Source organism: Quercus lobata, chromosome 2 (genome assembly GCF_001633185.2).
Source record: "Quercus lobata isolate SW786 chromosome 2, ValleyOak3.0 Primary Assembly, whole genome shotgun sequence".
NCBI lineage: Eukaryota > Viridiplantae > Streptophyta > Magnoliopsida > Fagales > Fagaceae > Quercus > Quercus lobata.
The window spans coordinates 28,295,802-28,310,428 of record NC_044905.1 but is presented as its reverse complement, the minus strand read 5'-3'; the positions used below and the strand labels follow the sequence as shown (position 1 = coordinate 28,310,428).

General features: G+C 32.1%; 1 protein-coding gene across 1 annotated transcript; it reads left to right on the top strand.

Moving 5' to 3' along the window:
* The first annotated feature begins 360 nt into the window (after window positions 1–360).
* On the top strand, window positions 361–1,910 carry LOC115962468. Its single transcript, XM_031081314.1, has 2 exons — window positions 361–693; window positions 1,380–1,910. The coding sequence occupies exons 1-2, from the start codon at window positions 361–363 to the stop codon at window positions 1,908–1,910; spliced, it is 864 nt and encodes a 287-aa protein (XP_030937174.1).
* The last annotated feature ends 12,717 nt before the right edge of the window (window positions 1,911–14,627 follow it).

The window sequence follows — 14,627 nt, the reverse complement described above, 5'->3', positions numbered from 1 at the left end:
TTGTCGAAGATCGTAGATCGTGGAATGCTAAGAGAGATGAGATATGCCAAGCCATGTGGTCTGATTATACTAGGAGTGGAGAGTAGTACTTTATTTAGATTTCTATGATTGTAATGTGTTTTTTCTTTTTGTTTTTTGTAAAGACAATGTATTTACTATAGACTTTTGGTGGTGTAATGTAAAAGTATTTTCAGCATTACATTGTTATTTGATGGTATTACATTGTCATTTCCAGTGTTAGCATGTTTCATTCTGTTGTGCACATTTATAAGCGTGGTTGTATGTGTGTTTGATTTGTTGTTCATGTTCCGAGCGTAATTACTAAATGCTACTCTCACTATACTATTTTCATATGTAGTAATGTCAAAGGGCAAAGAGAAAGTTAGCAGCAGCAAGCAATTTAGGTGGCTGCCACCCATGCATGAAATGATGCTTAGGATACTTACAGAGGAGGCTGCAAAGGGCAATAAGCCCTCTAGAACTTTCAAGGCCGGCTCCTTTGCTCTTGTAGAGAAGGAGATAACAGCCCAATTCGGGGTTGAGCGCCACCAGTCTTATGTTGACAACCGGATGCGAACTCTAAGGACCATGTGGTCCACTATTCAGACTCTTAGAAAGAAGAGTGGATTTGGTTGGGACGATAATCTGAAAATGATAACTTGCAACTCTAAAACATACCAAGAAGAAGTTATGGTATGGCTTCCAACTATATTTTCTTAATATAGATGATAATATATGTTTTTGCTTTTTATATGAAATTTATAGTGTCATTCTTTTTAGGATTCCATTGCTTTTATAAGGTTTTTCAAATATAACTTTCATGTGCGGATCTATTGTAAAATTTGGGCTTAGCTATGTATTATATCTATACATACCTATGTGTTTTCATCTATCTATATGTGTCTGAGCTACAATTTTCTTTGGTTCTCTGTTTGGTTGCTAATAAAATGTTGGAAAAGTAAAGAAAAGATTGATACTTTCCTTTTAAGGTTATTTTTGTAATGGGTTTTTCTCAGCAATGACTTGGGAATAATAGGAAATTAAGGACCCACTGTTTTCTTTGATCTTTCTATTTGGTTGCCAGGAAAAAGTGAAGGAAAGAAAACAAAGTTTTTTACCAAAAGATTTGTGCTTGCTGTTGTAATTTTTTTTTTTTTAATTGGGCTCTCTCAGCAGTGAAGTGTGCATAATAGTAACATAATGTATTGACTTGTTCAATCCTTATTTGAGAGTTTTCTTGCATTACTTGTTTGATTACTGAGAAAATGTAGGAAAAAATATGGAGTCTTTGCTTTAATTTTTATTTCATAGCCTTTTATATTGAATTTATGAGTGAAGTTATTATTGCATTGTTATATACGTTCCTTTCTCCCTTACAGGCGCATCGAAAGCATGCGGAATATCTAAACAAAAAAATTGACTTTTATGATGAATTAGCGATTGTTGTGGGGAAGGACACAACCACGGGTGTCTTTTCTAAGTCCTATGTGGATATTGAAAATGAGCCAGACAATGGGGATAGTGCGGAGTTTGTTTCAGACAATGTAGAGGAAGGTGTGGTTGAGAAAGGGAAGAATGCAGTCGAGTCATCCACCACTGGGTCGGGAATTTCCAAGTCCCGCAAAAGAAGGCGTGCAACTTCTAATGCTGATGATAATGTGCTGACTGATCTGTCTGATCAGCTGAAGGAAATAGCTGTGGCTCTGAAAGAAATCAATCGGGGCTCGGTGGATTACATAGCTCTGTACAATGAGGTAATGGCTATGATGGCGGATGGATATAGCGAAGATATACTCGCAACTGCCTTAGACAATCTTTGTGAAAATGAGAAGACAGCTCGTGGATTTCTAGCCAAGAATGCTAGGTTGAGGAAGTTGTGGTTAGATGGTTTTTTGTTCGCACAAATTTGATTTGTTTATTTCATGCTGACTGTGATGGTAGATTTAGGAATTAACTTTTGTTGTAGTACTAGTATTGACCTACCATTGTATTATATATGTAGTTTTTTGTATTATTGGGAAGATACAATTGCCCAAATTATGTATTTGTACTGTTCAAATACCACGAATAGGTATCATTTTTGTACACCATGGAGGTGTAATGATTTCAGGTGAACAATTGATGTGGCTGTTTTTATATAAATATTATGGGTATATTCAAATGATTATTTTTGATGTTGAAATGGATGATTATTTTTGTACTGTTACAGATATGTCTAGGCAATGCAGGTTCTTGAATTTAAATGATTATTTTTGATGTTGAAGTGGATGATTAGTTTTGTACTGTTACAAGTTTGTCTAGATAATGCAGGTGCTTGAATTTGTAACACATTTCATATTTTCCGTAAAATGATCCACAAACCAAACACCGAAATTGATTTTTTGTAAAAAAAGAATTTCATTTTTCGTAAAATGTTTGACCAAACCAAACATGGGAATTGATTTTCCGTAAAGCATTTTACGTAAAATGTTTGGATGAACCAAACACCGGAATTGATTTTTCGTAAAACGATTTCTAAGACAGCCAAACAACCTGAATACATTTTCCTTTTCCGGAAATTAGCATTTCCGAAAAATATGTATTTTCCGAAAAACATTTTACAGGAACCAAACACACCCTAAGGTTTAGAGTTTTGGCTCTTGCTGAGTTTTGAATAAGGACCATTCTTTTTTTCTTTTCTTTTTAATTTTTATTTTATATAAAATAAAAATTCTACTCTAGTCTAATTTAAATGTATATGTGTGTGAAATTTCTTTTTAGAAACTTAAACTCCAGTCCTTTCCCCCCACACAAATACTTATACTTGTGGAGTAACCACCACATCAAGGATACGCAATGGTGACTAAGTTTGGTTCAACTTTTTCATATTGTGTTTTTTGAAAAAGTAGCGGTTTTAAAAAGTGCAATATAAAGCTGAGCTTTTAAGAAAACTAAGTGTTTGGTAAAAGATGTTAAAAAATGTTTTTTGAAAAAATTGAGTGTTTGGCTAGTACTAGTAGGTATCACTTATCAAATTGCAATTTGAAGTATAAATTACTAAAAAGGACAAAAAATATATAAGATAGTTTAAGAAAATGAAAATTGGATTATAATGTAGAGATACAAGTAACAAGCAAATAGATAAAGCAATTTTATATAGTAGAAAAAAAAATTGATATAGTGATACTACTAGTACATTACTTTCATAAGAATTTAATATAAAATATAATACTTTTTTTCCTTCAATTTTAAGTGAAGCAGATTATTAGTCAAAATAAAAAATTAAGCTACCTACACGTGTAACAAACTTGCGGAGATTCTTGTCTTCTTATCTATACCATGTGTGCTACGCAACCCTTATTTTTCCAATACAATTTCCATTTACCCCTTCTCATCTTCTTTACCTTTCTCCTTCTCTCCCTCTGTATTTCTCGAATCTTCTTAGGAATTTATCTTCCAATTTGTACATCTCTTTCTTAATTCCTATGCCATGTGCAGGTATACAAGAAACATTGTTATGGTTTTATTTGTGGTTATAATTGATTTTGTAAATCAACCCTCTAACTTCTTGGCAAACGAGGTCTCTCTCTCTTCGGCAACCGGCCCTGAGTCCAACAAGGTGAGTTTGGTCACCAGGAACATCGATTTTTTGAGAATGGGTTGTGTTGTGTTGATTTTTCTAGGTTGCATGCTTGTGTTGTGTTCTTGGGGAAAAAATTGTCAAACAGACTATTTTTAGGAAAAAATTAGGCGTGTGGCACGTGTTCAAAGTTATTTAGTAAGTTAGACTGTTTTTGAAAGTCGAGTTTGGCAAACTCGACTTTGGGCTGGAAAACGCACACTATAGTGGCGTTTTTAAAAACGCCACTAAAAAAAACGCCACTATTGTGTCTGTAATCCAGCCCAAAGTCGAGTTTGCTAAACTCGACTTTCAAAAACAGTCTAACTAACTAAATAACTTTGAACGCGTACTGTCCAGCTAAAATTTTTCAGAATTTTCACTGTTTGGCAAATTTTGCCTGTTCTTGGGGAAGAAGGGTAAAATTGGGATTTGGGAAAAAATGTAAGGATAATTAAGGAAATGAGAAAAAGTTTCCAACGGTAGCCTTGGTGCGTTTTTGCATTGGACCTCTGAGGATCCAATGCAAAATCGTGATATTTCACGTTTTGGGGCTGAAAATGCAGCATAGAAAATGCTTACCAAACGCCAAAAAGTATGTTTTGAAACCGCGTTGTGTTTTTTCACCCCTTAAAACCCAAACCAAACGAGCACTATAACAATTGCAATTGAGTTATTTGGTTAGCAGTTGAACCGCATGATTAAATAAATATTAAAATGGTAAATTACATATTTGGTCTCTAACCTTTACATTAAATGTTAATTTAGTCCTTAACCTTTCAAATGTGTCAATTTAATCCCTAATTTTTTAGTATTGTGTCAAAATAATCCCTACTATTATATAATGGATGGAAAATACTGACATAATTAACGGTCAAAATAAAATATTAATTTTAGACCACATAAGACTGCCACTTGGACTGCCATTTCAGCCTAAAATAAATAAATAAATAATATGTGCCTCAACGTCCTTTTATTTTTGTTTTGTTTTGTTTTTAATTTTGGTTTGGCTCTCATCAACATTGCCTCTTACAGAACACGAAGATCTACACTTGTGTAATTGAAGTCCAAGGGCTGGGGTTGTTCTTCAACAACCATGAATTATTGAAACAACCCAACAAATGTGTCGCCAAGAAATTGTATCAACCCCATAAATTCCAAAGCCCACAACTATAATCCCCAAAATCTGTCGCCTAATCCTCAAATCCATCCAAAAATTACCCTTTGCAATTGCCGCCCCTCAAACCATTGCTGCAAGACGGTTTTCACCGTTTGGCCCCTTTCTCTCTCTGGTTGTTTGGTCTTCTCTTCCACCTCTCTCTCTGACAACAAAGCCCACCTCTCAATTTCGCCGTTTGGCCACTGCAACCACCGTCTTGAATTAACAAGACGGTTTTCATCCTCTGCTAGTTTAGCTGTTGTCCATGGCTATCACCCTTGATGATGGGTCTTCCATGGTTGTTTGGTCCTTTGTTTATTTATTAATTGAAGAGAGGCGGAGGAGTTGATCTGGGTTCTTTGGCTCAATTTAAGTTTTGTTGATGTTGATTTGGGTTGTCTCACGTATATGAAGGGGTTGACCTGGGAGAAAGAGAGGGGAAGATAAACATTAGTGGGATGATCTGGTTGAAAGGAACATAGATAGAGGAAGAAAGTTTATAAAGGTGTAGTTGATTTTGGTCGGAGAGGAGGAACACCGAACAGATGAAGAAAAAATCAGAGAGAAAAAATAATAAATAATGAACAAAATAATATTTTAAAACTAGAGTATTGAGTATTTTAAGCTGGGGTATTTTTTTTATTAAGCTGATGTGATAGTCCAAGTGGCAGTCTTACGTGCCTAAAACTAATGTTTTATTTTAACAGTGAGTCACGTCAATATTTTTCATCCACTACTTAACAGTAGGGATTATTTTGAGACAATAATAAAAGGTTAAGAACTAAATTAATACATTTGAAAGGTTAAAGACTAAAATGATATTCGGTATAAAGTTTAGGGGCCAAATATGTAATTTATCCATATTAAAATAAGTTTGAGAAGTCATAAAATAAATATGAAAATTAAAAAAGAGACATATGCCTAAATTACTAATTAAAATTAAGTCTAAAAATCAGGACTCCTAATAAAATTCAAAGTCAAGATTTTACCAATAACAATACTAGAAAATAAAAAGAATGCCATAAACTTGTAGCCAAGTCTTTGCTAAATAAAATCTTATTACATTATACTTCTTCAAATTCTAAAATTAAAAGTGTATCTCAAACTCCAAAGTTTATATTCTATGCATATATCATATTTTACTCATTGCTCAAATCTCATGAATAACCATCTAAGTCAAAACTTGAAACTCTATCTATATTGAAAAGTCAAGCATCAACCCTATTATAAAATCTCTAGTTTTCATTACGCTTTGAATTTAGGAAAAGGTACTGCAATGAACCCATAAAGGTAATTTTATTCAAAACTGAATGGGTCACATCAACCTGTCTGGGTTGCACAGGTTGGTTACAAAAAAATTGCTCGATTTATTATGTTTTACCAGGAGAATTGCATAAGTTATCCAATCAAACAACTGAACCAAGTTAGGTACTAATTCATTGAACCAAGTTAGGTACTTATACCGAGCTTCTTATGGTTGTTTCACAATTCAATATGCTTAGTGTTTAGTAACATAATATTGTCAGTAAGTTCTAGCACAAATGATACATTATAAATACAAGATGGAGGGTTGTGAGAGACCACGCCCTCGGCCCATTTTTTATGGTGTTGGACCAAACCCACGTGAATGGGTGGAGTCATGTTATTGCCTCTCAAAATGGAAGTTCGATTAGTTATATTTTCCCTTTTACATTAAGGGTTTTACAATGGAATCGTCACTTATTTAATTATTGGGATAAATAAGAAAACCAAAAATTGAAAAATTTCTCATTTTATTAATTTTCAATTGAATTTACATTAATCATAGGAAAATTACATGGCTTTGGTCCTAAATACAATCTAAGATAAAGTACATAACTTTGTTTCCTAGTTACAATCTAGAAATTGAAAATTACAAGGATAAACATTGGTCTATCAACCCTTGATCTAAGTTCGGAGGCTATGTTACAAGGTGGGAAGGTGTTAGGCACCCACCCTGCCCAATGAAACCGGTCTTTTAGACTATGGTGGCCAACATTCATATCATATCATCCAATATGTTTTCAATCTATTTGCATGTTGAATTAATTGTGTGTGCATGTGATAAACCCTAATTCCATTTATTAAACATTTCATTTCGATTGAAAAATAAATTCTAGTGAATGTGTGTGGATAGTGATATCCTAGATTTAAGAATTTAAAAGAATTATTAAACAAACATATTTTTCATGTTTTTTATGTGAATTTAAGATCAAAACTAGTGTCATGAATGAACATGTGATGAACAACCAAGAATATGTGAAGAACATATAAGAACATTCAAACATATTCAAAGGAATTTAAATGATTATTATCATGCTTTCATCTTAAACTTTCATCATGGCAACACCAAAAATAATTAGGGAAAAGGATTATATATTCATGCAAGATCCATATAGTGGAAGAGGAGACTCTCGAGGGAGATCCTAAGGGTGGAGGAAAAGAAAATTTAGGAGAGGAAGAGTGAGTCTCACTCAATACCTTGAGTCTCAAGAAGATCAAGATATGACAAGACTACTCAACTTTCTAGAACTCAAGAGAGGAGAAGAGAGGGGGTTTTGTGTCTTGGAATGAAGGAGGGGGGGTTTATATATTAGTGGTTGAGGAAATATGAATGGAAGGTCATTTAATGAGGGTTGACAAAGAATCATGAACCTAGACCTCATTTTAACCTTTGGGGAAATCTAGCGCATTAAATGGAAAGATTGGTGGGAGTGAGGAGCAAGCCAAAATTCGGTTTTCCCATAGCTGTTGTAACAACCAATAGAGCCAATTTCGAAAAATCATATATGACTCAATTCTGATTGGAATTGTCTCGTTCTTATGCTCAAATTAAAGCCTTAGATGTCTAGTTTCTGGGAAAATTAACCTCATTCACAGATTCAAAATAGTCTGAGAGATATTAACGAAATGGTGAGCAGAGGTCATTTGTTAGAAAACACTTTCAGCACAATTAGCATTATTAACACTAATAGACTCCAATCACTCACATTTCAAACCTAATTAGTTCCAAATTTACCATAACTAGTCGCTAACCTGTGCGATGCACGGGAAAGCTACTGAAAATGAGATCAACTCTAAAATTAGAATCATTTTGCAAGTTAGACTACAAAATTAGGTAAAATAATTAATTTCATGTTACAGTCTAGTTTATTATTGGTAGCAGAATCACTTGCATGATCGAATTTGGTCTCAATGGATTAAGTGCAAATCCTCATCTAGACATTCAAGTATTAGGATAAATGATGTGTTTGTGATAGGTAAAAATTAAGATAAAAAACAATTACACATATACATAGAACCAAAAAAAAAAAAAAATGTTTACCAAAGAACCTCAAATATGTAAAATTTGCCAAAAAGATATATCATATATTAATGCATAAACATGTCTACATAACTTTTGAATAATCCAAGTGCAGCAACATTAGAAGCAACCTTTAGGCTTCTTCACTATTTCAAGTGGCTCCTAAACAATGTCATATTTACTTCTCAGTTCTATTCATCATTCTACAATATAAAAGTCACAATCAACATGTATGCATCTCATAAAATCCGTAAGCAAGTATTTGTTTTTTGTTTTTTAATTTTTCTTCACCCTTCTCAATTTGACTAAAGAGAAACCAAAGTGAATAAAAAAAGTTTATAATTTAAAGCTGAAAAGTTAAAGTTTACTTCTTTATGGTGTTTCACATAGAGTAGATACAAAACCATGTCTTTTTTTATAAGAGTTCAAGTTAATTTCAAAACACAAACAGGTCCAGTTCAATATGATGTAGTAAGCACCTTTGAGAATGAAACTACAACATACTTCAAATAATGATGAAATGGCCCATTTCTGTAATCTGACTCTCTTCCCTACAAATAAGAGGACTCTTAATGTTGAAAGAACTTCCTTTTCTTTTAGTGGGTAAAATAGTAAGATCGAAAGTATTATGTGTAACAAATATTATCATATTAAAGTGAAAATAAATTGGTTAAACAGAGATATTCAACTAAACATAGATGTACCTACATCTTCTACATCATCAAGAATCAATAAAGCATTTTCTTGGCCAAGCAAGATATCAACACCCTTTTGATGTTATTGGGTGCCATGCTTACATGAAATCACTTTAGCACTTAAATACTCTCCTAGAGGATCAAGTAGCTTAGCCAATTACAATGCATAGTGCCGATAGGCAATCACTCATTGTATAAATGTACATCTCAAACATTTTGCTTTCTTCTTTTAAAAATGTGTGAATAAAGGGCCTTAACTTCGTTAAAAGAAGAGGAAGTTCAATTAAATTTTTAATTTTTTTTTTATGTTCATTAATTCTAGACTCTTTCCATGTCTTTGAAAGTTTTTCCTACCTTTAGTTAGAAATCTAAACATTCTATTGACAAATTGAAAGCACTCAAATAAAACTCTCATCAACAGATTCAATAACGATAATCATTCATGTTAACCTCTAAAAGCTCTACAACATGACAAGTTACAATGGTATATAGCCAAGCTTATTAGAGATGATCATACAAACAAAGATGGAATGTCACCATGATACCTGAAAACAAAGATATAAAAAATGTTAAGCACATTGCCAAAGTACAATAAAATATAAAGGTAACAGAAATACCTTGCAAATTTGTTTTTTATTTTAAATATTCTTCTTCTGTAGCATATGATCTATATCAAGAACCTAGTATAGCTTCTTATGGTGTAATAAATCTCCTTATTTCAAATTGACAATTTCAACATTGTGAAGCCGTAGTCCCAGCAAATAATGTTTAAGCTTAAATGAATTACTATTTAAAAAAGAAAAAAGAAAGAAAAGATAATCACTATACTTTATGATTCTGTTATTCTTGAATAGGAATAGATTTATAAGTTCAAAATTGGTTTACATCTCTCTAGTTGTAATTTAAAAAATAGTTTCATATTAGGGGAATATTACTTAGTGAATGAGTAGTGATACTATCTTCCATTATGTAGAGAAGGATAACCAAAATTCATAACTCCACCAAATAGTCTTATCTCAAAGAAGGTTACCTCATGAATGTAACCCAATGCCACACTAGATTTGGCCAGCAACCTTTGCCCACAAAATGTACATGTTGTCATCTTGCAATTCTTGAAATCTTCAAACTTCAAACTGGTCATCCAAATACCTCTTTTTATTACCAATGAAACCCATCATCAAAATTTATCTTTACCTACCAAAATAAATAAAAATAGATTGGTTAAACTCCATTTGTTCAAACAAAAATACCTTCATTCAGTTCCATTAATGTAACAGTTCCTAATGCGAAGAGCCATCCCAAAGCTATAATAAAACCATGCAAAAGAATTATATTGATATCTGTAACCGTAAGGCATAAACTACATCTTCTAATATGAATTAATAAGTAGCAGCAAGTAAAAAACATATAAAGAACAAATCATACAGATTAAAGAGGAAATTTAAAGTCTATAGTTCATCCGGATTAATCCAACATCATTCAAAGCAAAAACCTTCCTCTAATAGAGGGAAAAAGGAAAACAAAAAGTCGACCATGAAACAAAATTGATGAAAATCTTCAATTGGGTAGTCAAAACTCTATGGGGAGTGAAGCAAAACCTTAACTTAAAACACAACATTCCTATATCAAAACCAATACACCCACAATACCTAAACCTAAATCACATTTAACGCTCAATAAAGGGACAAGAAAAAAACTTTACCTGTAGCAGTTCCAGCCATCTGATGGTGGCAATAGACCGATGGTGAAGGCAGGACTCTGTTCTTTATCTTTGCCGATTGGAGAAGGTGGAGTTGTTGAGCTGTAGGAGAGAAGGACCGACGATGGTTTGGGTTTTGGTTTTAGAATTATATCGGGGAAGAGTATTTGGTTTGAGAAAGGGGAGTATATATATTTAATAAAAAGAAATAAATTAGATTTAAGAAGCAGAGCATCGGGTTTAGGGTTTAGAAAAGTTTTATTATTATTATTATTTTTTTAATATCATGCTGACGTGGAAAATTGTAGAAGCTTCAAAAGCTTCAGTTATATATATAAATATATATATATATATATATATATTAAAAGATAATTGCACAAATTACTCATTGAATGATTAATATTTAACTATCTAGTTAATTAGGTGTGTGCAACCCTACCATAAATGTATTTCTAACCAATCAAATTATGACACATCATTGATCTCAAATTGATTATACTTATAACCAATTGAAATCAATTGTTCATAATCACATATAGTCGGACTCAATTTGTGATAGTGCATCTCAGCCATTAAAACTTGATTTGATGATAACTTTCAATCTGGTGGTCTGATTAGGACTTATGACCAGTCAATTTGATCGTTACAACATCAAGATCATTTTGGTGAAATGAGATTAAGGATCTGATGACCAGAATCAAGATGCATATTTCCAAGGTGAAATTACCCTTTTACCCTCCATGTGAGGTTAAATGCGGATTGCAAAATAGGGTGTCAACAAGGGTAAATTAATGTTGACACTAATTTATAAAATCAACTCCCTAAACTAGAGTTTAAATTAATGTCAATACTATCGATGAACAAATTTCCTAGTTTAACCTGTTACTTTATTTAAAATCTCAATACCATTCTTTTACTAGAGTTTAAATTAGGGGTCATTCTACTATACCCCTTTCATTTTTTAGGGGGTATGGTCAGGGCCGGCTGAAGCTATAGGCGACTTAGGCGGCCGCCTAAGGCCCCCACTTGTAAGAGGCCCCCAAGTAGTAATAATATAGTATATAATATTGTTTTCTCGTCTGGAGAAAAAAAAAATTGTTTTCTCGTCTGAAAAAAAAAAAAAAAAAAAAAAAAAAAAAAAAAAAAAAAAAAAAAAAAAAAAAAAAAACAAAAAACAAAAAACAAAAAACAAAAAACAAAAAGCAAAAAACAAAAAACAAAACAAAAAACAAAAAACAAAAAAAACTGTTTCTCACACTGAAGTGACATGAAGGTTAATACCATCACTGTATCTTTAGTTTGCAGAAGAAAAGATTACAAAAGGCCCTTTTCTCATCTTAAAATTTTATTTTTTTTAAAAAAAAAAGGCCCGTTTCTCACACTGAAGTGACATGAAGGCTAATGCAATCACCATATCTGCAAAAGAAAAGATTACAAAAAGCCCGTTTCTCATCTTGAAAATGAAAAGATTCCATCACACCAAATCTTTAACTTGCAAAGAAAAGATTACAAAAAGCAGAAATCTTTAGTTTGTAGAAAAAAATATTACAAAAGGCAGAAAGAAGAAAAAAATCGCCCACTCTCTAACTCTCTCCAGTCTCCATCTTGATTAAAAAATAAAAAAATACTCTTTTTAGTTCACTTACTCATCAATTGGTGTTGGCAATAGACTGGTGTGTTCACAGATCTTCATTTCAGGTTCGTTTTTTGTTTTCTCCTCCTTTGCCTCTTTGGCTCTTTCGTCTTCTTCATGGTCATTGGTTTGCTACTGGGTGTCTGGGTTTTTTTTTTTTTTGGTTAAAGAGGAGTTTGCTTTGCTATTGCTCATTGCTGCTGAGTAAAGAGTACAAACAGTGCCGGCAAGAGAACAAACAAAAAGACTAAAGAATTTACTTTACAAAAAGTGAAAAAGAAACCTTAGATTTCTCTAGAAGCCATGATCCGGACCCTTAGATTTCTCATTTCTCTAGACTCTAGACTCTTAGATTGCTTTAGATTTCTCTAGATTCTAGAAGCCACTTAAACTCTTACTGTTTTAGTCTTTTAAAGTGAAAAAGAGTTTACGCGTTTTAGTCTTTTACTCTTACACGTTTTAGACAGCCTTACACGTTTTGCTTTTGTTTTTGTTTTTGTTTTTTTTTTTTTTTTAAGAATCAGATTTAGTGTGATGGACTTTTAGTCTTAGTGAATGAGTGAATCAAGTTGAGTTCTACCTATTTTGCTAGTGGGTTAGTCTTAGTAGATCCAATCAAGTTAAGTCCTACACATTTTACTAAAAAGAAAAGGTTTATTGCTACACAAAAAAAAAAAGAGTATTGATAACAAAATTATAAATTTAGAATAATTTACTTTGTATTAATATTAATTTTAATTTTTTTGTGCAGGTTTAAAGTGTAAAGTGATCATATTAAGTAAAGCTACAATTGTGCTTTTGATAAACCAGGTTCTATTGTTTTATACATTAAATTTATATTATTCTAGTTAAATTGTATTTTTTTTATTATAGATTGTATTTCATTTATTCGTAAATATTTTTTAATTACAAATGTCTACTAGAAAATATCCATCCGGATATGAAAAACTAAAAAAAAAAAAAGACAAAGAGAAGAACTAATTGAATCTCAAAAAGGAGCTATAGACAAATTTATTACTAGTAAAAAACAAAATCTTGTAGAAAATTTGAGTGAAGGTTTCATAAATGAACAAGAAATTCATCAAAAAGAGTTAGAAGATAATGAAAATATCCAACAAAATGATAATAACGAAGGTGGTCATGATAATGTTCAAACATGTAATGTCACCATTCTTGATAATGAAGCTCAAAATAATTTAGAGGAGAGTGAAAATATTAATGATCAACCTAATTATATTCCTACAAATATTTTTGATCCAAGTCAATGGAAAACTATTGATATAAAATTAAGAAATTTGTTAGTAGAAAAGTCCCCGTTTAAAGCTTTTGCCTAGGGCCCCCAAATTCGTTGAGCTGGCCCTAGGTATGGTATCCACTTAAATCTAACCATTAATTCAATTGTATTTTGATCTTGACCATTCATTTATTTTAAGTGGATACTAGTAACTGGTAAAACAGGTAACAAATATAAACAAAAAATCAAAAACAAAAAAACAAATCAGACTCTTCTCCTACGCTTCTCTCTTCTCTCTACTCTTCTTCTATGCTTCTGTCTCTTCTCTTGCTTTATTCATCTCACTTCTTCTCTTCCAAACCAACCAGAAGAAACCCAACGGCTACTAAACAAAACCTTATGGATGACCCATGAAAGAAGAAACAGAGTTATTCAACTCCCTCCCCAGCCAAACCAACCACAAAGTCCACAAGAACCTAGACGGCTAACCCACCAAAGAAGCTGGGTTCTTCAATTTCAGCCATTTAACTATCAACGCATGAGATATATGTAAGTTGTCTTAATTTTTATTCACCGTTAATAATCCAAGTTGTGCTTATTGATTGATTTAGGGTTTTTTTTTATATTTTTTTATATATATATATAGGAGACTTGGGTGTTGTTTGCTAACTTTGTTTAGAAAGTTGATTTGGAATTTCCTCCTATTTGGTACAAACTGACACTTAGTCACCAGACAAATTTGATTACTTACATGTAATTTATGTTTCACTCTAAGATGTCTCTCTGAACTCTTCGCATTCTCTTAAACCTTTGTATCTCCCTTTTCCTTTAGTACTAAATCTGAATTCACAAAATATCAATAGGGTTTTATGGGTTTTTCTATGGATTTCTATATTTCTATGAGTTATTTTTTGTGGCTTAGTCTCCATTTTTTTTTTTGTTTTTATGTTTGTATTTAGGTTGTGTGGGTTTAGTTTGGATTTGTCTATTTGGGTTTGTATTTATTGGTAAAGCTGGGACTTGGGAATGGTAATGTTGTTAATTTTTTTTTTTTGGGAGTTATATATGAGATTTAGAGAATTGGGTTGGTTTATTTGTGTTAAGGAATTGTTGAATTTTTTTTTTTTTTTTTTTTTTTTTTTTTTTTTTTTTATGTTTTTAGAGTTCAATGTTGGATTAATTGAAAATGCAAATTAAGTGTTTGATGAAATGACTTTGTCAGTTATGTGTGATTTATTGACTAAGATGACTTTGATATCTTTCTCCATTTACAATGGTTACTGGGTT